This window comes from Chelonia mydas, chromosome 7 (genome assembly GCF_015237465.2).
Source record: "Chelonia mydas isolate rCheMyd1 chromosome 7, rCheMyd1.pri.v2, whole genome shotgun sequence".
NCBI classification, from domain to species: Eukaryota; Metazoa; Chordata; order Testudines; family Cheloniidae; genus Chelonia; species Chelonia mydas.
Window position 1 is genome coordinate 84,281,072 of NC_057853.1, and position 22,198 is coordinate 84,303,269.

The 22,198-nt window shown below is 44.6% G+C and overlaps 2 protein-coding genes across 6 annotated transcripts in view; both read left to right on the top strand.

Moving 5' to 3' along the window:
* The window catches only part of MCU (mitochondrial calcium uniporter), a 143,681-nt gene extending 129,730 nt beyond the window's left edge, over positions 1-13,951 (top strand). For all 3 annotated transcript variants that reach the window (XM_037903946.2, XM_037903949.2, XM_037903947.2), the window contains 4 exons: positions 3,509-3,669; positions 4,561-4,764; positions 9,866-9,982; positions 12,058-13,951. In XM_037903946.2, the coding sequence (XP_037759874.1) occupies positions 3,509-3,669; positions 4,561-4,764; positions 9,866-9,982; positions 12,058-12,135 (560 nt within the window). In that variant the 3' untranslated portion in view covers positions 12,136-13,951. The remainder of the gene's footprint in view (positions 1-3,508; positions 3,670-4,560; positions 4,765-9,865; positions 9,983-12,057) is intronic.
* Positions 13,952-19,446: 5,495 nt separating this feature from the next.
* OIT3 (oncoprotein induced transcript 3) overlaps positions 19,447-22,198 on the top strand; it is a 29,380-nt gene continuing 26,628 nt past the window's right edge. The window contains exon 1 of one of the 3 annotated variants that reach the window (XM_043552136.1): positions 19,447-19,683. Coding sequence is in view for 2 of the 3 variants with exons in the window: in XM_007060657.3 (XP_007060719.1) it covers positions 20,737-20,800 (64 nt within the window). In the remaining variant the exon portion in view is untranslated. Of the gene's footprint in view, positions 19,684-19,973; positions 20,056-20,402; positions 20,801-22,198 lie in introns of those variants that run through there. The other 2 variants (XM_043552135.1, XM_007060657.3) reach the window with 2 other exon arrangements.

Below are 22,198 nucleotides of genomic sequence, written 5' to 3' on the forward strand. Positions count from 1 at the left end.
GCGGAGTTAAGCTCTTTAGTTTAAACCCAAAATATGACCTCTGTTAAAACTACTGTAATCTGGTTTGGAAGAACCCTCCACATACAAATCCTTTCCACCATTCTGACACACTTAAGTAGTGGAGATTTGTTTTCTGGCACCTATACTGTTCCCAACTACCACACATATGTGGCCAGTAGAGGTAGCAAAATCTGACCAGCCGACTCTGTTACCAAAGCTGTGTTGACAGCTGAATGATGCTAGCCCTCAGTGAAATAAACTAAGCAGAGTGTATAAAGGGTTACAAACAGAGGCGGCACCAGCCACTTCTTTGGGGGGGCGGGGTTGAGCTGGGCTAGTCAGAAAATTGAAGGGGCTGTGCTGTACATCTTGTGGGCGCACGTACGGGAGCATGGAGACTTCTCTGCCCCCACACGGGGCCAGGGAGGAGCATGAGGGCTCTGGCCCCTTGCTGCCTCTTGCTGCACCTTGAGGTTCAGCCCCGCACACCTCACACCGCCTGCTGCCCTGCACCACAGCTCAGCTCAGTGCTAGCAAGCCTGCCACTAGGAGCCCTCGGACAGCCATGGCAGCGGGATCGGACCCCTGCCAGCTCCCCCATGCCCCTGCTGTGATTGCCCTCTCCTCCACTGTGATCCCTCTCCCTTATGCATGCTCCTCCCCGTCTCTGTTGCATGCTCTGTCCCCCTCCATTTATTATTTCCGTGCCTCCACCCCTTCCCCATGCTCGATATGCTACCCTTACTCCTCCGCTGCTGCTGGTGGCACCGCTGCCTTCAGAGCTGGGTGGCAAGAGAGCGGTGGCTGCTGACTCAGCACCCAGCTTTGAAGGCAGCACTGCCACCACCAGCAGCGCAGAACTGCAGAAGTAATGGTGGCAGTGCTGTGCCATACCATGCCACCCTTAATTCTGCATAACATTTGACCTTTGCACTGGGTGTAGCTACCAGAGGGCTAAGGCAAATTTTGGGGTAGCCATAGCCCTTGCTAGCCCCCCTAGCACTGCCCTGGGGTGCAAACCCCTAAATGAAGAGAGGAGAGAAATCAGTGTTTCTCAAGATGAGACAGTGGCATCCTCATCCTCACTGTGCTAATAAGCCGTTTGAGTATGGAACTGGTGCATTAGTACTGCAGATACCTCTCCTTTTATCATTAGGTTTTAGCCTGCAAGTCCATGAATCATCCTGTAGCATAGCTGTGTAAAACAAAAACTCCAAGTATTTAAATTCTCACATCACTGCTGTCTCTGAACAGACGAGTCAATGGAGAATTCCATTTGGAGTCCATCTGCTCACCTCTTTAATGAGCCAGAATGGGTCATTTCCCCACTCTTGAGTACTGAATCTCCCTCCTCACATTCCCACACCCTTACGGGAATGAGAGTAAGTATTTGAACGTGTCTCCTAACCATAACACCAGTGGGACCCTGAGCTCTTCTCAGCCAGTCGTAAGACACTATACAAAGTTGATCTGCCCATTAACTTCTCATTTTCCCCTTTGTTAAATCAAATATACAATTATATACTTTTCTGTGTTGAGAGGAGGAGTTATTTGTCCCAGCGTAGAACAGTTCATGCAACTCTAATACATGACAATGACGAGTAGACCTAACACTTGACCTGCTAAATTTACACAGCTCAGCACAGACATTAACAGTGCTGGTTCAGATGGCGTCTAGGATCACCTATGCAAATGGAAATTTCCACCTCTGGCCCATTCTCCTAGGGAGAATTCCTTGATTAGCTGATAGCTATAAAATTAATATTCACCAACAATCCTCACCATTAAATTTCATCTAGGTTTTCAGATGTATTTTCATTTTACAAATACTCTTTCAATATATTTTAGAAAATAAATGCTAAGAAACCATAAACTTGAGTTAAAGATATTTTCAGCCAAGCATTGAGGTAGAAGCCACTTCCTTTTTAAAAAGTGATTTCTTGTTTACATTAAAGAAAACAGTCTGCTGATCTTTGATCTAAATGAAAGGTGAGAAGTGTGGCTTAATATTGAGCCATCTCTTACAACGGAACTGCTGGCATTAAAGCTACAAATATTTTTTAGTTTTTACTGAATGGATGTTTTTGAGACTTAGCTTGGTTTCCAAGTCTCAGTAAAATCTACAAAACAAGCTAAGATTGTATTCTTCAACTTTACTGTATACAAGTTTCTATAAGTTCTAACTCAGAGGTGGGCAAACTTTTTGGCCCAAGGGCCACATCTGGGTATGGAAATTGTATGGCGGGCCATGAATGCTCACAAAATTGGGGGTTGGGGTGTGGGAGTGGATGAGGTCTCCAGCTGCGGGTGCGGGCTCTGGGGTGGGGCTGGGGATGAGGGGCTGGGGGTATAGGAGGGTGCTCTGGGCTAAGGCTGAGGGGTTCAAGGGCAGGAGGGGGATTGGGGCTGGGGCTTGGGGCACATGGAGAGGGTCAGGGCAGTGCTTACTTCAAGCAGTTCCCAGAAGCAGCGGTATGTCCCCCATCCAGCTCCTATGCAGAGGCGCGGCCAGGCAGCTCTGCGCTACCCTATCCGCAGGCGCTGCCCCTGCAGCTCCCATTGGCCATGGTTCCTGGCCAATGGGAGCTGCAACGGCAGCACTTGGGGTGGGGGCAGCATGCAGAACCCCCGGCATCCCGTACGCGTAGGAGCCAGAGCGGGGACATGCCGCTGATTCCAGGAGTCGCATGAAGCAGGGCAAGCCCTTGACCCCACTCCCTGGCTGGAGCATGGCAAGCCCCGGACCCTGCTCACCAGCGGAAGCTCAAGGGCCAGATTAAAATGTCTGGAGGGACAGATGCGGCCCCTGGGCAGTAGTTTGCCCATCCTTGCTCTAACTTGTATTGTATTGACAAATTAACACTGGATAACATATTTTAAGGCAGCTGTAATACATATAAGCGGAATTAAAATTAAGCGTGCAATCTTTTAACATTGCTTTTCATGGCTTTATAGTGCTTGATTTCTCAACCTTACTGTTAAAATTATTGAGGTTTTCTGCATGGAATATATACTAGCTAGTATTTAATTAGATATGACTCTCCTTTACTGGCTTGCTTGATTTTTAATAAACATTCCATATTTGGTGTTGGGATGAAGACTATTCTGTTATTTGGCTATGTTGGAATATTTGGGTATAAGGCAGTGTGGCCATTGGTATCAATTTTTAGGTGCCTCTAGTGCGAAGCATAGCATTCTTCCTAGAAAATTTCATAACTTTTTGTGAGCTGTAGCTCGCGAAAGCTTGTGCTCAGATAAATTGGTTAGTCTCTGAGGTGCCACAAGTACTCCTTTTCTTTTTGCAAATACAGACTAACACGGCTGTTACTCTGAAACATAACTTTACTTAAAACTCGAGTGCTGCAGTTCTCTAATAGACTGTTCCATAAATTTTCTAGGCAAGCAGAATAGATACTAATGCAAATCCCTGGACTCCCACAGCTATTTTGAAGAGTACATGATAACCAATGTGGATAAAGGCACATAAAGCAGTCTCCTTTTTCTTTAGACCTCTTAAGCCATGAAGATGCAACCACGCTGAATGATGTGAAGACTTTGGTTCAGCAGCTGTACACCACTCTGTGCATTGAGGAACACCAACTGAACAAGGAAAAGGAGTTGATTGGGCGGCTAGAAGACCTCAAGGAGCAGCTAGCGCCCCTGGAAAAGGTGAGATGTGAAATCTCCTATGGAAATCTACTTATCCACTGAGCCCATTTACTTTCATGTTTAGAGTGAAGTCTATCTTAAATGGTGGCCCTAATTGTACGTTAAGCTTTAAAAACTATTTGAGACGTAAAGACTGGCTCACTCAATGAGTGGAAAGCCATTTGTATGGTCTTCACAGAATAAATAGCATTTGCTGCATAGAGTTGAAAATAAAATTAAATGATTTTTTAAAAATTTGACAGGATGTTTTTAAACCTGGTCACTGCCCAAATTGGCCCCAGACCAAGACCCCACATTCTTGCAAAAAGTGTTGTCATTTTTAAACCATTTTATTTATTTAATTTGATAAGAGAAAGGAAGAAAACACAAAGCAAACAAGACAGGCTAACAAATATTTTGAGCCATATTGGCTTCAAAGCAGTGTTTTGATACAGTTTTGATACACTGTTTTGACAGTGAAAGTAGGATATATCATAAGTGGTGGTTACAATCTCCAGAGCAGCCATTAAACAAAACAATTAAAACAAAGCATATTAAAAGACAGACTGAAAATAGTGCATCAAAGCACACACCAACAACGTAGTGATGACAATCATAAACATACATAGCCATCTACATTTCTGACAAGAATATAAGTGGTGCCGTGGCTATGTATCTATAGCTTAGTCAAAGTGAATATGTGAGATGTTGACCCAAAAGAGGCTAGAGTTAGTTTTTTTTTTTTTTTGCTCCCTGAGCTCTTTCTGCATAACCTATAACACTCAAATCAAGCACCTGTGAACACTAACCACTTTCATAGAAAGTAGACCTTTATTTTTACCTGATCTCAGAATGATTGTCTCAACCCCAGAAGGTATTGAGAATACAACACAGTTTGTTTGTGTCCACTAGGTCAGGATGGAAATTGGCAGAAAAGCAGAGAAGAGGACCACCTGGGTTCTGTGGGGTGGACTGGCCTACATGGCCACTCAGTTTGGGATTCTGGCCCGGCTCACCTGGTGGGAGTACTCTTGGGACATTATGGAGCCAGTCACCTACTTTATCACCTATGGTAGCGCAATGGCAATGTATGCTTACTTCGTAATGACACGTCAGGTAAGACTTGCCCTCTGTGTTGTGATCGTCTTAATGATAGATTTAGCTCATGCAAAGCTTTGAAAAGCATGCCCTTTGGACACCGTCCTGCCCCCTTTCACGATACCTTTATTTCTCTTCCCCCAAAACACACCAAACTTTCCCATTCACTGGTGGTGGCATGGACATGAAAATTACCCTAATCTCTTACTGGATATGCACTAGCTACTCATAACTGAGGTGGTATCTTGCTGGTTGAGGAAGTGTACTATTAGTCTGCCATGATAAAACAGAACTATCAGTAGGTGTTCTCTGTGCATGTGATTAGCTTATAATAACTTGGAACTAGATCAGCCTGGAACCTTATTCCTGCAGATCAAGGAGGGTCCTTACCTTATAGAGCACAGCAGGAAAGCTAGAAGAATGTGTTTGATTGGTTCTTTTCCTGGTTTTACTGCCCAGTTCTTTCTTATTTGGGAAGTAGGGTAATTTCTCATGTCTCTGATCTCCCACATATTTTAAGGAGTAATAAGAGCAGCACTTTGAGGGGATGGATGAGAAGTACAATAATAGTTGTAGTGCCCATCCAGCTCCCTCTCCGTCTGACCACCTTCCTTGTCCTTTCTGCCTGTCTGCGCCCCCTTTCTCAGCAATCCAAGGCTGTAGAAAAACCCATTCATACTCACCTGTTTGAAGATCTGCAATTCTTTTCCAAATACTTGTCTATATGTATTCCACTGTAAGTGCATGTGCACCCCATGTAGTCTATTGGTGTCTTTCGGCCAGCAGCGTCCACTAGGGCCATGCATACGCTTTGAGTGTTCCTGTGCTCCTGTACAGAGGGTACCGAAGGGCAGTGGTTCCTTCTCACCAGCCAGGGCTACAAGATGGAGCTTCTCAGTGTATACCTCTTTACTCATCCCTTTCTTGCTTTTCTGTAAATATTTGTGTACATATTAGAATTAATTAGGTTGAGATAGTTTGGTAGTTGCCAATTGGCAACATGTTGATAGTTTATATAAATTTCTTAATTTTTCTTTTTTTTCTTTTCTGTTCAGGAGTTTGCCAGTGCTGGAACTTAATAATGTCCCCTCCCTAAACCTCCTGTCTTTAAGTCTTGCCCTGCTTGCAAAGTGGCAATTCCAATAAATGATGGGCATATAAGATGTCTTTTTTGTTTAGGGGAAGCATACATCCCTGACATGTGGGTGGTGTGTAAGTCCTTTTCTAAAAGGATCTTAAAAGCTGGGAAAGCACATTTGAAAATGTTCATTGGAGTGCTCCATGCAGCCAGCCTTCAATCCAGGCAGTGCAGATCTTCTAGACAAGTTTCACCTCAGCCCATTAGTGCCCTGTGACTTCCACATCCACTAGCTCCCATGTTTCGTCTTTGAAGACCATGCCTTCTTTGGACTCAGCTAGAACTGTTAAATCCAAGTCCTCAGACAAAAAGGAAAAGCAGGGGCAGATCCCTAACAGGAATTCCCAGTAAGAAGAGATCTAAGTCATCTCACCTTTCTCATTCAATGGAGACTCTCTATATGGCCTGATCTGAGCTCTGAGGACTGTCTTGAGAATTGAAATCAAGGCCCAGGGCATTTGGGATTAGCTCAGAATCAAGGGCTTCAGCACTAGTGATTTATGGTACCAGTTTCCATAGTACAGCGGTCTTCAGTGCTACTCACTTCTGTACCAAGCACATCAGTACCAGGCACAATCCTGATATTACCTTCTATTGCACTGAAGTTTGTAGCACTGTCCTCTGGATACCAGGGAAGCATGCAGTACTGAAGGATCTTCAGCTCTCAAAGGAACTAGAATCTCCTCTGCCATCTACATGACTAAGCATTCCTACCTTGGTACCAATACCTTCTACCTCATTAACACAGAGTGCCTGCCAGGGGCTGATGTCTTCTAGGATCACTATGCAACCTAACACTCCAACTTCAGCAGCCTCCTCCCTTAGGCCTAAAATGGTCCTTTTCATGCTTTGACTTAAACACAATGGGGAGGGCTTCCCTACTTATTCTCCAAGGACTTTTTCTATTGAATATTATGAATCTGAGAGGTCTGGGTTTCAGGGTGGGGTTGAGTGTAGGCATATATCATAATACCCTTCTTCGTGGCACAGCCCCTTTCCCATACAGTGTTCCTATGTGGCCCTATTAGAACCTCTGGAGTCTTCACTGCCCAGGTCATCACACCGCCGCACCTCCTCCTAGGACGAGAACCTTCTCCATGCCAGGAGCCTAGGGTGTTTCAGATTGCAGTACATGAACCTATGACGCATGAGTAATTTTCCCAAGAGGAACACCTTCAAACTGAGGGTCAGGCATTAGCCGTGGGTATTTTGTCCTCATCCCTAGATGAGGTGGTGGTCCTAGCTGCACAGTCTCACCCAGAAGGCTACAAGGACTTTCAAGACCTGCTCAGAGAACAGCCAATTCTCTGAGGTATAAGAATCCTCTCGAACTTTTTTTTTAAACAGTAACATTTCAAAGAGGATCTGCAAGCAGTTTGGACATTACAACCATGATATTCTGCTGCGGGGGGAATGGGATAGATTTGAACTTGGAAATGGTTCCTGATTTTGATTGTGTTTTTTGTGTATTATATTATTGAAGATCACCTCATCCAGGGGGCAGAAAAGAACTGCCCAGGCTTTGGTAACCCGCCCCAACAACCTTAAGTGAAATTAACAAGGAAGCCAGAAATAGCCCCTCATTCCGCGGTTCAGACCACGGAGTGAGCAGCTAAATTTAAACTGTTCTTATGCAGAGAGCAGGCATCCTAGAGAGGCTTCTCCCTCAGCCAGTCCCCCTGCTACAAGCTAGAGGGGAGCCGCTGCAGCCCCTGCTGGGGCCGGGGGGAGAGAGCCTAGCTGCGTGGGGCAGCCTGGCTGGAGGAGGAAGGAGGAGAGAAACCAATGTGACAGTGAGTTTTCCCCTCCCACTGGCTTTTATTAGCTCTGGATTTAAGCGGTGCAGTAAAATGCCTATTGTATTCTGACCCTGCCTTGGTCTCACCTTCCTCTCCACCCCCCAACAACTGTGAATGAAATTAACAAGGATGCCAGAAATAGCCCTGAATCTCAGTCTGAACAAGGGAGGGAGCAGCAAGTTTAAACTGTTCCTGTGCAGACAGCAGGCATCCTGGGGAGGCTTCTCCCTCAGCCAGTCCCCCTGCTACAAGCTAGAGGAGAGCTGCTGCAGTCCCTGCTGAGTACAGGGGTTCAGGGAAGCATTGAGCATAGCCATGTCTGGCAGCCTGGCTGGAGGAGGAGGGAGGAGAGAAACCTATGTGACAGTGAGTTTTCCCCTTCCACTGGCTTTTATTACCTCTAGCCATTTGGCCGCACAGCTTAAATCCATTGTATTCTGCCCCTGCCTTGGTCTCACACAACCCCCTCCCCTGCTCCCAGCAACAACCCTGAGTGAAATTAACAAGGAAGCCAGAAATAGACCCGAATCCACAGTGAACAGCTAAATTTAAACTGTTCTTATGCAGGCAGCAGGCTACCTAAGGAGGCTTCTCCCTCAGCCAGTCCTCGTGCTCCCTGCTACAAGCTAGAGGGGAGCCCCTGCAGCCCCTGCTGAGTGTGGGGGTCGGGGGAACGGGGAGCCTAGCCCTGTCAGCAGCCTGGCTGGAGGAGGAGAGGGAGAGAAACAACAAACAAATGTGACAGTGAGTTTTCCCTTTCCAAGCTTTTATTAGCTTTTAGTTTAAATTTTTTGTTCTGCAGTCAAGAGGTGAAAGTGAGCCAGTACTGAATGCTCCACTTCTTTGCCAGTACACTACTGCATCTTTTTTTACCGGTACTCCGGACCAGACCGGCTTACTTTCACCTCTGGGCACAAGTCTGTGGGACTCCGACTCAACTCTAAATGTACATGTAAATGTTCTCAGCACAGTTCACAAACCTGTGCTACCTTTCTCCCATTGAGTCAAAGACTGACTGTCCAAGTGATAACAGACACCACCTCCATACTGAGGGTGTCTGGAAATAAGTGTTATTGGCCACTGTTGGAAGACAGGCTACTGGGCTAGATGGACCTTTGATCTGACCCAGGATGGCCGGTCTCATGTAACAAGCATCTCAGCTTCTGTTCCACAGGGGATTTATGCTTAGGATCCTATTGGATGCATTTCTGATTCTGTGGTCCTTGGGACTGATGTATGCTAATTCTCCAATCTCTTGGATTCCCACACATCTTTTGGCAGAGCTTTGCCCTAATTTTTATTTAAGTAGGCTCCAAGTACCCACTGCTTTCACATCAAAACACTGCTTCTGAGTCAAAGAGCAGAATACATATGGACAAGCACTTGAAGAAAAGTTATTTACCTTGCAGAGGTGTTATATGTATTCCACAACCCACCCTTCTTCCTGTTACTATGGAGTCCTTACCATCTGGATTCTGCAGTGGTGAAGGAACTTAGTGGCAGTTGCGGCCACTCCACACTATGCTCTCAGTACAGGAGCCCAAGGACATGTAAGGCACAGATTAAGCCCCAGCAGACACGACTGACCAAAAGATTCCAATCTCAACACATAGCGCACATGCACCCCAAGAGTGGACTATAGATAGATAACACATCACTCCAGTTTCTGTAAAATATAGTGACTTTTCTGGTGACCTTCTCCTCCAAAGAGGCTAGGAACTAGGCAGTGGAGCTGTTGAGCTTCTCTCTAATTACCTGTCTCTAGCCTAAAGCTCCTCTTTGCAGCCTAATTAGCTGATAGGGCCCATCTGGGCCTAATTCAGTTCTTGCATGGCCAGTGCCGGGGAGGACACTCCATCACATGTGGATATGCCAGCATCCCAAAAGAACCCCACAGTTTGATGGTTTGGCACACTTAATTCTTCCTTCTCAAGAGTCCCAAATTTAGGGCATGAAGGGGGCTACTACAAGTCAGGATTGAGGTTCAGAGACAGGTAAGTGTTGGAGAAGTGGAGTGGCTGCTTGCATTTAGCAAGTAAACCCAAACTTCAATCACCAGAAACAATTCAGCCCTTCCAATATATGCTGAGCTTGTAGCAGCCTGTGTTTGGAAGTTTTTAATTCTTATCTCTGCCTCTCTCCCCCCGCACCCCCACCCCGTCTTCCCTCCCCTTCTCTGCAGGAGTATATTTACCCAGATGCCAGAGACCGACAGTACTTATTATTTTTCCATAAAGGAGCCAAAAAGACACGTTTTGACCTAGAGAAATACAATCAACTCAAGGATGCAATTGCTCAGGTAATTCAAAGTTTTGCCGGAATGAAAACGAAAGAACTCGCCCCCCCACTTGTGTTTTTAACCATTATTATTGAGTGCACATCATACAAAAGTAGAATGATAGTCTCTGTCTTAGTTTGGGTTTCCAGTCTACTTTCTTGTCATTGCCATCAATAAACCATTAGTTGGATTTAGTATTTTGGCATGCGCTATGCATAAGCAAACAGGTGCAACTGCTGTTCAAAGATGGAGTCTGAAAAAGGAGCCATGTATCTGTAAGGGCTTCTGAGAAATTATTGACAAACCTTGCATCTTTTTAGAGGTGCTTGGAGCACTTTATGCCTCAGAAGGTCTGAGTCTAGATTTCCTCCTTTCTCTGCTTCTGTCCACCTACATACTATGGATCTACTAAGGGCTGAAGACTTTTCATCCACTCAGTTCATGTCTCCCAGGGTGTTTCTTAATAAGAACATAAGAGGGAAGATCCTTTCATGGACTGAGAACTGGTTAAAAGACCGGGAACAAAGGGTAGGAATAAATGGTAAATTTTCAGAATGGAGAGGGGTAACTAGTGGTGTTTCCCAAGGGTCAGTCCTAGGATCAATCCCATTCAACTTATTCATAAATGATCTGGAGAAAGAAGTAAACAGTGAGGTGGCAAAGTTTGCAGATGATACTAAACTGCTCAAGATAGTTAAGACCAAAGCACACTGTGAATAACTTCAAAAAGATTTCACAAAACTAAGTGATTGGGCAACAAAATGGCAAATGAAATTTAATGTGCATAAATGTAAAGTAATGCACATTGGAAAAAATGACCCCAACTATATATACAATATGATGGGGTCTAATTTAGCTACAGCTAATCAGGAAAGAGATCTTGGAGTTATCGTGGATAGTTCTCTGAAGACGTCCATGCAGTGTGCAGCGGCAGTCAAAAAAGGAAACAGGATGTTAAGAACAATTTTTAAAGGGATAGAGAATAAGACAGAGAATATCTTATTACCCTTATATAAATCCATGGCACACCCACATCTTGAATACTGCGTACAGATGTGGTCTCCTCATCTCAAAAAAGATACACTGGCATTAGAAAAGGTTCAGAGAGGGGCAGCTAAAATGATTAGGGGTTTGGAGCGGGTCTCATATGAGGAGAGATTAAAGAGGCTAGGAGATTTCAGCTTGGAAAAGAGGAGACTAAGGGGGGATACGATAAAGGTATATAAAATCATGAGTGGTGTGGAGAAAGTGAATAAGGAAAAGTTATTTACTTGTTCCCATAATACAAGAACTAGGGGCCACCAAATGAAATTTAATGGGCAGCAGGTTTAAAACAAACAAAAGGAAGTTCTTCACACAGCGCACAGTTAACCTGTGGACCTCCTTGCCCGAGGAGGTTGTGAAGGCTAGGACTATAACAGGGTTTAAAAGAGAACTAGATAAATTCATGGAGGTTAAGTCCATTAATGGCTATGAGCCGGGATGGGTAGGGAATGGTGTCCCTAGCCTCTGTTTGTCAGAGGGTGGAGATGGATGGTAGGAGAGAGATCACTTGATCATTACCTGTTAAGTTCACTCCCTCTGGGGCACCTGGCATTGGCCACTGTCGGCAGACAGGATACTGGGCTGGATGGACCGTTGGTCTGATGCAGTATGGCCATTCTTATGTTCACGCCACCTGTCTCAAGGAGGTTACAAGTGGTTATAAGAAAACTCAACAAAAATGATGGTCCCTGGTCAGAAGGGATTATAGCTGTTGAGTGTCATTTTGCAAAGATTTCACAATGGTAGTTCCTTGACTTTTGTATTGTTTTTTGTTTGGGTTTTTTTTTAAGACACTAGTTTGTCTCAGTGGATTCTGGCTTCTGTTAAGTTAATTTTTTAATGGTTGAATACCAGAACAGATGAGTAGTGTTCTAGGTGTAGAAAGCTGTCAGTAAGTGACTATAATGACCAGAATATCTGTTGCTCAGACTGTGACTTTAAGAATTCCTCTTTGGATATTTACTCTTATGGCACCCGTGGGTTAGAGGGCAGGCACTAGCAATTGAAGATGTTTAAGAAACCTGTCCTTTATACTTTATCTTTATTTTTAGGCAGAATTGGATCTTAAGAGACTTCGAGACCCACTGCAGGTTCACCTGCCTGTCCAGCAAATCAATGATAAAGACTGATCAGCAAAGAATGTCTGAATCCCAGCAAAAAGAGAACCTGTTCATAGCTCTTGCCTTTTTAATTAAAGCATTTAATTAAAGGTGGAAGCTGGGAGGTTGTGTGGGGGTGGAGGGTTTTTACCTTTAATTTAAAACAAAAAAGGACCGTGGGGGGAAAATCTCTTAAATCTGAAGATCGGGCATTGTGGAATGTTAGCCTCAAAAAGGGCTTGGCAAATATTGTCACATGCAAGCATTTGTATCTGGATGAAAATGGTGTACAAATACAAGATTGGGGGTTTTCATAATGAGAATGTAATGCGGGGGGGGCTGTCTTCTTCCAGCCTTGCAGGGTCTGCCTCTCAATAATGCACCAGCAGCCTGCTGAGCTCTTTTAAATTTTTTCCTTTTTTGATTTTTGACGCACACCAATAACAAAGCGCACCAAAAAAACCAAGCCATCTGGAGCTATGGCTGGTGATCAGACAATGAGCTCCATCACCATTAACACACAGTCCTGGTCAGAACTGGTATCTTTTTTGTAAAGTTACTGCAAGACTGCCTTCTACTGAAAATCATGAGTTTCCCCTGCCCACCCCCATTCCCTTCACTGACTTCTTCCATTACTTGTTTGTTACACTGAGTTTTATCCAAATCAGAAATGGAATCTTTGTTCTAAATGTTTGATAATGGACACTTTGGATTATTCCTTAATACCTTCTTCAACTGTGAAGTGTCCCAGTGCTCTAGAGCTACTTCTAGAAATAATGGCAACATTGCATGAGAGTTTTTATACTCAGTCTTAAGGGAGGAAGATTTTCATCTTTCCCACCCCAAATCTGGTAGCCACCTGGATGACCAAACCTTGAAGGTTTCAAGGATTAGGAAATTGACTCAGAATCATGACTCTTACTTAACCAAGCAGTTTCAGGATGGGAAAAATTAAATTTGATTAAGTTTGACTGCTTGTGTAATGGGATAAATGGTCTCATTTATGGTACACTGCTCTATCTTCAGGCTTTGTCAAAGGCCAGGGTTCCCGTAGCAAAAGATACAGAATTGCACTTTGATTTACTAGCCCGCTCCCTTATTTAGCTAGCTTTCAATGAACTCTGATGCCCAAGGGTAGGATTTCTTAGTGGAGGCTAATTGCATTCCCCCATTCTTATTTTAAAAAAGATATTGGGGTTGGAAAACCGACACATTGCTTTCCACCTTGCCTGAAACTAGCTGATTTTTAAGCAGATAACTGCATTCAAAATGGATCCCTCATCCTGTTGATAAATATTGTGGAAACAGGATGGAGGTGGGAATAGGGCTCCATACATAATACACAAAAAGATGGGGGTTCCTCTTGGCAGTTCATTCTTACTTCTCACTGTGTCTTGACGAGAGGCTCCAGTTTTTGGAGAACCATGTTTAAAAAAAGAACAACAAAAAAACTAAACCAATATTAAGATGCCAGGTGCCTTGCAGATATGGAAAAACAGATGGGATTGTTGCTGCCTCTCCTCACTCGGTGGCATATTGGACCGAATGGATGCATGTTTCTAATTTTTTCTCCCCACATTTTCCCTGTCTTTTTTGTTTTAATTACATTATGTGGGTTATTTTTTACCTGTTTTATCCTGTTTGCGTGCTGAGTTTTAAAGGGAAAGAAAACGAACACAGTCTTGTAGCTGAAACCTTGCTGTGTGTTTGGGGTAAGGGAGGGGCATGGAGAAAAATCCTTACTTAAGAAAAAAAAAACTGAACATGTGTAAAATCCTGTATCATTTATGAAATATGTATAAAGCAATGTACTTCTGGAACAATAAATAATTATTCAGTTTTTGAACTCGTGTTCTTAAACTTTTTTCCAGTTGAGGGGGGAGCATCCCTCATGCTGCAGCTGAACTCCTAATTTCCCCTTATTTCTTTTCATTCAAATTGCATTTCCCTGACTTTATCTCATTTGAGACCATTTTGATGCAGGCACCAACCTTCCTGCTCAGACTCAAATGGAGCTGTCACCATTTTATGTCACACATGAGATACATCAACAGTGCTTCTGTCAAAGCTTTGTGCTAATGTTACCACCTTTGTTGTGAACAGTAGACGTCACTGTAGAGGTTGAGGAAATCCGGGGACACCTTGGCAAGCTGGAACTCCAGCATAACAATATACCCAGAGGGCAGCTTATCCGGAATGCAGCCACCTGCGTCCTTAGACCTCAAGCCATCCCAGCATTTTTAATTTTAAAGGCTCTCCATTGGCATTGGGCATTCAGAGATTTAAAGCCTTTTAAGACTTTAGTGGCTGTGTTGCAGTTTGTTTGACACAAACATTTACCTGCTATTCGTGGCTGCTTATTAAGATCATAATTAGCAGGGTATTTCGTTTGTTCTGGTTACAGTCTCAACACACTAGATTCCAGAGGACTTTCTCCTGTTTGGTTGTGGAATAGATTATTGGCTAGTATTCACACACTCAGCCCCTTTTAGGGTTTAAAACCAGGTTGAACGCGTCTGTTTTTACCGATCTGTAGTTGCGGTCAATTTTTATAAAGTTTAATTGTTCGGTAACAGCAGCTTTTTCCCAATACGGTAGTTGGATTAGTTTCTAACCTCGTCTGGACACACCGACCTGGAACATACTTTACATAAAGAACTGGGCAGAAGTGGCATCCAAAAGTACTCTGGGCTTACCTCTGGTAGCCACTAAAAGCTAAAATCCCAAATCGCAAGGCAAGGAAATACCATGAAAGAACTTTTCCCTACTGCCTTTATCATTCCAGAGGAGAGTCCAAGGGAGGGAGGAGGTGAGGTGAAGTTACTGATTCTACACTCTTCTACTGGGGTGGTTATCTGTTCTGGTGTTCCTGTTCGTCTGTTTCCTGCAAGTTGTCCTTATCTGATTGATTCTCCCTGCCCATTAGCCCCACCAAAATGCACATCTGATTGACACAAGGAGGAGGGTACCGCTACCATGTTACAGTCTGAGAAGTGCCAAAAAACTCAGAGCTCCTGCCACTTTTTTGCATGTAATTTCTCTTCTCTTTAAAAGCCAAACAGGTAGTAATGAAATTTCTAGTTGTTACCAATTTAAGCATAGGCAACATTGCCTAAAGCAACACTGCATGCACCAGCTCCAGTGTAATCTGTCACCAGCAAGATGGAAGCAGCTGCAATTATGGGACCTGTTGCCTTAGTTCATCTGCTCCTTTGTCTCCCAAGTTCAATTCTCATTTGCTGAGACAATAGGCTCTGCGCTTATCACTTCCAAGATACGTGACTGTTCTTTTTAAAAGCGTGTTTTTAGGGAGTGGAGTGTTATACCCCTTCCCCTTGCCCCAGGTAACCCTAACCTGGAGGTCTGTCCATCCAGAGTTGCCTCTAACCTTTCTCCTCTCTTTATAGGTAGCAGTGATGTTGTTCCATAGACCAGCTGTTAGTCACCCATTTTATAACAAGCAGCTGCCTTTGCAGTTCTCACATTTCTCTAACATACAAACTCCAGTGTCTTTTCTGTAATATGCCAGAACTGCCCTAGGCTGGTAAGCAGGTAAGCAATCCTGAAGCTGCTGTTGGCTCAGGATATCTTGTACCACAACCCATCAAGTAAAGTGGGTAGATTTCCTCTACTAACTGAGCTATTGGATCATCTTATTTAACTCTTTTTATATTTTTGTTTGAGTTGAAAGCCATGCTGTATGTGTGGTTAGACTGTGTGTGCCAGTGGCCTTAATCTTAATTTTGTGCTCTAGCAAACTAGAAACTTAATTTTAAAAAAAGAGCAATGGTGAGCATTTCCCACAAAACAATGTTGCCACTGAATCCTGGAAACTCTAGCCAGTTCACCCTACATAATCATTCCTGATCTCACACTGACATCCTTGTTTTAGATCTTTAAGTGCAGAAGGCCAGGCCAGACCAGAGCATTCTTTGATGTACATAAGAAGGGTGGCAAATTTTGGTTTCCACATCTAGAGCATTAGAGGCAGGTACCAGTCTGTAGCCTTGCCTGCATGATCCAAGGGGCCGGATACTGAAATAGGGGGTAGGTTCTAGTCCCAGTTCTGCCATTGCCTAGCTTTGTGATCTCGGGCATGTTCAAGTTCTCTGTGCCTCAATTTCCCCATCTGTAAATTGGGGAAATTTATTTTACCTTATAAAGTGCTTTGATCTCTATGGATGAATACTGTCTAGGTGCTAATTAGTATAATTAAATTTCCAATAGAATATTTGCCAAATGGGGAATGGAATAATCCCTTCCCCTCCCCGATCCTAAACTCAGGGCTGACTGTACTGCCTCCTCAACACTTTGTTTTTAATCTTTGTGACCTTTAAATTTAGATTACTTGTTCTTCACACGTGTGGTTCAAGTTCCATAGTAGTGCCAAATGAAGGGCTATTAAAATCTTGTGAATTCAGTCTAGGTGGAGCATGAATGCTCTGTCCTGGGACAGCTTGTTTACAGAAACAAGAGCTATCTAAGTAGAAGTCCTTGACACACTCTCAATTAATCTTGGCACCATGTCCAGGCTTATCTGGAGCACACATCCTCCAGTTAACTGCGGATGGGGATCTTACAGCATGTGTCAGGCTGTCAATGGCTTCCCAGCATCAGGAAGTGCTGATCTGCTTTTTCTTCCACCTTCTGCCAGCCAGGGGCTCTCAGGCCTGCCAGGATCATTTCTGCCGTGAAAGATTTCATTAGCTCAAACAGCCACCGGTATTGTGTTTCCATCTAACTTTCATGTGTTACAAGGATGATTCTGGCAAAGTTACCTAAAGTCAACAATAGCAAATAGTGAAATGGTGCAATGAGTGGATGCTCCTGTGTAGATAAGCTGCATGATCCTTTCTGATCTGACTAAATAGAGGAGGAGGCTGAGCTGTCTGTATAAGGTTAGTAAATCAGACACATTGCATCTTGACTTGTGAGTACTGGCTGGTACCTGCAAAACAGTATAATTGGATACACTTTAAATGGCTCAGCCATTTCTTCTGCCCTGAACTGTCATAAAATGGTATTTGGCAGGAAATACTCACCACTCAAGAGCACGCCCTCTGCACTGACAATAGGACTGATAGGCTTTGATTAGATTCTATCTTATGAAAGTGCCTTCATAGGACTTTGCAGCTCATCACTATTGGATGGATGCCTAAGCAAGCTCCAAACCCCCATGTAATAAGGGTATTCGTGTGCCTTTCACTTTCCTTTCCTCCCCTGAATTTCAGCTTCCATATACAATGGCTCCAGGCAAGCCTAGTCTGGACCTAAACCTTCCCTGGCCGGGGGGGTAACAATTCTAGCTTATCCATGATTACATTTGGACCAGGCTGCGGGGGAGAGGAAGTGGGTGGCAGGTATGATCATGCTAGGGTGACCAGATGTCCCGATTTTATAGGGACAGTCCCAATATTTGGGGCTTTGTCTTATATAGGTGCCTATTACCCCCAAATACACACCCTCTGTTCAGATTTTGCATACTTGCTATCTGGTCAGCCTAGACCATGCTGACAGAAGAGCTCTATACAGGTGGTGGCTTTCTTACAACTTGCATGAGCTCCTTATCTTTACTGCATATTCAGAAGAAATTCAAAGGTAGATTTGAATCAAATGCAGCACATTGCATCTTTAAAGCTTTAAACTGAATCCCTGGAATAGAGAGGAGAGGTCAGGGGTTTGGTATAGTTTTGTCATCCAAAAGGCTGGAATCTCCACTGTCTTGGGTTCCCTAACAGACCATTATCGGGCTATGTCTGTTCCCTTTTAGTGTTTGGAGTTGAATGAATGTGAGTGAGATGCCATTGTATTCTCTGTGCTAATAGTCATCAGTCACTCACATACAACCTCCACAGTGCTACTGTCAAAATTAATATATCTGCTACACAAAAAGAGCTGCAGAAGGCAATGTAATTGTATGCAGAGAAATAATACATATACACACTTGTAACACAAATAGGAATTTCAATTCAAACTTGTCATTTTTATTTATCCTTGATTTTAAGTATGAATCAGCTTCTAAATGAAAATGGCAAACTGTAATAGTATTGACTTGCTGCAATATTCGCAGATGGGGCAGCTTTAAGAGCCACCTGGCAGCACCTCTGAGTAGGAGCCAGAGCGGTGACATGCCGCTGCTTTCAAGAGCTGCTTGAGGTAAGCGCTGCCCAGAGCCTGCACCCCCTTCCAAACCCCTGCCTCAGCCTTGATCCTCCTCCTGTCCTCTGAACCCCTCAATCCCAGCCCAGAGCACCCTCCTTTAGCCCAAACACCTCATCCTAAGCCCCAGCCGGAGCCCTCACCCCCTCTTGCATCTCAACCCACTACCTCAGCGTGGAGCCCCCCTCCCACACCCTGGAGCCTGCACCCCCAGCAAGAGCCCTCATCTCCTCCCAGGCCCCTGAGCCAGCTGGTGAAAAGGAGCGAGTGAGTGAGGGTGGGGAGAGCAAGCGATGGGGGGTGGGGAGGATGGAGTGAGCAGGGGGCAGGACCCTGGAGAAGAAGTGAGGCAGGGGTAGGGCAAGGGTGTTTGCTTTTGTGTGAGTAGAAAGTTAACAACCCTATTTTATGGGTGGGGGCTGTACCAGGTATTAATATAGCAACCTTCATCACAACAAATCTCAAAAGCATTAACACACTATATAAATATGGAAGTTGCTTCACCCCTGAAATACAGCCACTGCTGGGGTGGACGTGAGCAGCCAGAGATGCAATATACAGTAATACATCACTGGTAAGGGCAATTTTTACCCAAAGAGAAAGAGGAAAAGGTTTTTTTATACAACATGTATAGGGTCTTGAATATCTATGCAGAGCAGTGAGGTACTTAATACCAGTTTCTTCCTGAAATCTCCCTTCTCCAATAAACTCTGCTGAATTCCAATTATGTACTTCAGAAGGACAAACGGCTGAGTGACCCCTGCTGGGATTTAAACCTGTAGTTTCAGGGTGTCAAATTCATCCCTGTACCAGCACAGAGACTCTGGGGTTAGATATGTGCTCACCTAATCCTGGAGCTGGGGAAAACTACCTTTTAAGAGGCTCTGGCATGAGCCAGTTGGAACCAGTTAGGACATAATGCGGAGGCTCCTGTTACACACCAGTGCTGATCAGTTCGACCTGAGACTCTGAAAGGGGTGGAGCTGTGCCAGACTCCCTGGCTCTGAGCATCCCAGGGGGCACTGGGGCACCTCAGGGGGTGATGAAGGCCTGCTGCACTCCTGGGAGGGGAGCAGGCAGCTGCTGCAAAGCACATGGCACAAAGGGCCCGCAGGTGTTTAAAATAGGCTACTTAGACTGCTAATCTGTCCCCTTCAGCAAGAGCGATAGCCTGGCCTGAGTGGCCGCTGGAGGTTTTGGGCTGGGTCTGTGGGCCGGCAGCGGGACAGAGGGGGGCCGAGCAACTCCGGGTGAGTCTGCCCAAGGGCCGAGGGTGCCTCCTGCATTTTGTGGGAGTCTGGGTCCCCCGTGGAAGAAACCGGGGGGAGCTGCACACCCGCTACCCTAGCCTGCCAGGCTACGGCTGGTAAAGGAATGAGATCATTCCCCTGTCTGCTCATTAAGTTGTCAGCTTCTCTGGTAAGTGTAGCAAGGAGCTGACTTTTGGGTGCTGCGTTGGAGGCTACCACATTTGTTTCTCACAAACTGCAGAACACATGATCGTGACTTTCACAGACACCAACTTGGCTTCAACCACTGACTAACAGGTTAAAAAGGCGCATTGCAAAATAAAATGATTTTTGCTGAAGTACATTCAGTATAAAAAGAGGGTCAAGGCAGGTCCACTATCCACGAACGACCTGTTGATAGTACCTTCAGGTAGTAAAGCGGTCTTCAGAGGGTTAAGTGGATTCCCCCACTCCTTTCCTGTTTAGTCAGTGGGTGTTTTCCCCCACTCTGTTTGCTATGTAGCTGAATGAAGCAGCATGTTCCCAGCCTGCAGTACTTACTGTAAGTAGCATGTTTCTTGTGCAGACTGAACAGACTCTGTACAAAACTCATGACTCAGGTGGTCAGGATATTTGCTCTCTAGTGGAAAGTGTCCCTTGTGGGACACCTCTCTTCCCTTTGACTGATGTTCCCATTACAGCAATGCTCCATCCTGGACAGTCTCCGCAGGAGAGGTTTAGTTTTCATCCTTCCTTCCACTGCCTCCTCTAGTTAAAACTTTCCAATTGTCTGTCATTAACTGGAGGGAGCGTAATGAGCACCATGAAGTCATATGACTTGTGGAAGGAGCCGAGATAACAGCTAGCACCAATCTGCCCTTCTCTTCCAGCCTTCCAGGATGTCCGGGTGTCTCCTCCATTAGAATTCCCCTTCAGATAAGATACTAGACGTATCACTGCAAGAAAACAATACGGGATGAGTTTAAAAACAAGATTGGTCAGTAAAGGGCAGCGCTGCTGTGTGCAGGTCAAGGCTGAAGTTGTGCCCAGCATCCCCTCAGCCTCTTCCTCTGATAAACCCTCCAATAACACTAGCGCTATCACACTTCCCAGAGCCTGGGGTCAAAACACGCACACCATTAGGAGAGGCAGTCGGAGAGAAGGACAGTGAGGCCAGAGGGAGTGGGAGCAGACAGTCACAGGGAGTTTTTGCTCAGGTGCAACTTTTACTTGGTTGAGTGGGATGTTCCAGTACTTGTTTTTCTCCTCCTGTATCTATGTCCAGTTACAGCCAATATCTTCAGTGGGTGAGTAACCGCAAGTGGCACTGCTTTTAGGAGTATCTGTGTGCATGGTATTTTGGGGCTTAGGCTGGGAGGCCTTGTGCTCCTTTTGGATAAAAGAGTGGTGGATTCAGGAATCAGTATTAGAAATATCTTGAGGAGTTTTACAACCTCCTGTTCTACACAGAGAGTCCTTGCTGTCAGAGTGTTTGGACCCTGGCTAAACAGGCAATATCGCCACTTATTTATAGTTAAAAGCTGGGGAAATTTTAATATTCATTAATGGTGGAGACTCTCTTTTGACTAGGGTGGGCAGGTACTGTGCTAGTTGCTCACATGATCGAGCAATACAGCTCAGTTCGGGGAACTACAGCATCCCTGCTGTTCCATTACTACCACTTCTCGGAGCAGAAACTGCCACTTACACAAAACATACAGGATTGACCTTTATCCAGAATGTCAGACTCATGAACGCTTATTAGATCATGAGCTATGTAATTATATATGTTACAGTGCACAAACAAACACTAGTAGTATCAGTAAGGTTACAAATGGAAATGCTTAAATGAAAGTTAACGTTCTCCTAGCATTAAGTTGGCCATGCTATTTCCAAAAGCACTCAGCAAGGAAGGGGTGTGTGAAGGGGTGGGGGTGGAAATGAAACGTAAAAATGTAGCAGTTTTGATTTTTAAAATTTGAACGACTTTTTCACATTTTTTGTGAACTTTTTTTAATTCCCCCCCCCCCCCCAAAAAAAAAAAAAAGTTTTCCACCAGCTGCAGTGTCCGAAAGAACTGGCATTTAGAACTGCACCTGCTGAGGCAGTAGCTGCAGGATCTTGCCCCTGTGTTTGTCTGCAAATAGCTGTATTAGTCTTCAGTGTTCTCAGGGCTAAGGAATATTTTAGTCACTGTTGTCCCCTCCTGCCTGAAACTGCTCACAGTCTGGGTAGGGGGGGGGTGTTGTTTCACTTGAGCTGCTTCATCAGTCTGGAGTTCCCCCCTTCTCTCTCTCCAGGTCCCTGCATTGTTCCATTCTCTAAATCTCGTCTTTAAAACCTTTCTTATCTGTTTAGCTAATGACAAGCTCTCTGTGGCAAGTGTTTTCTTATCCCATCTATGAAAGACATTATATAGAAGCGAATTGCATTGTATATATCTTCAGTGCTGCTAAGTTGGGAAGTGGACAGGGGATTCCTCACTTTGCCACCTTTTTGTTGCTAACACAGAGCTTTTAATCTTGGACAGTAACCCATCCTAAACCCAAAACAAGAAAGTCATTGAAACTAAAGCATTAAGGAGAAAGGCCAGGTAAGTGTGAAAGAGGCTATTTCAGTTGTATCTGTTCTGGATACAGGAATAGCCTAGCTCTTCCATGAAATTAGTTCATTCTGCTGGTAAGGGAAGACAGGATTGGGACACC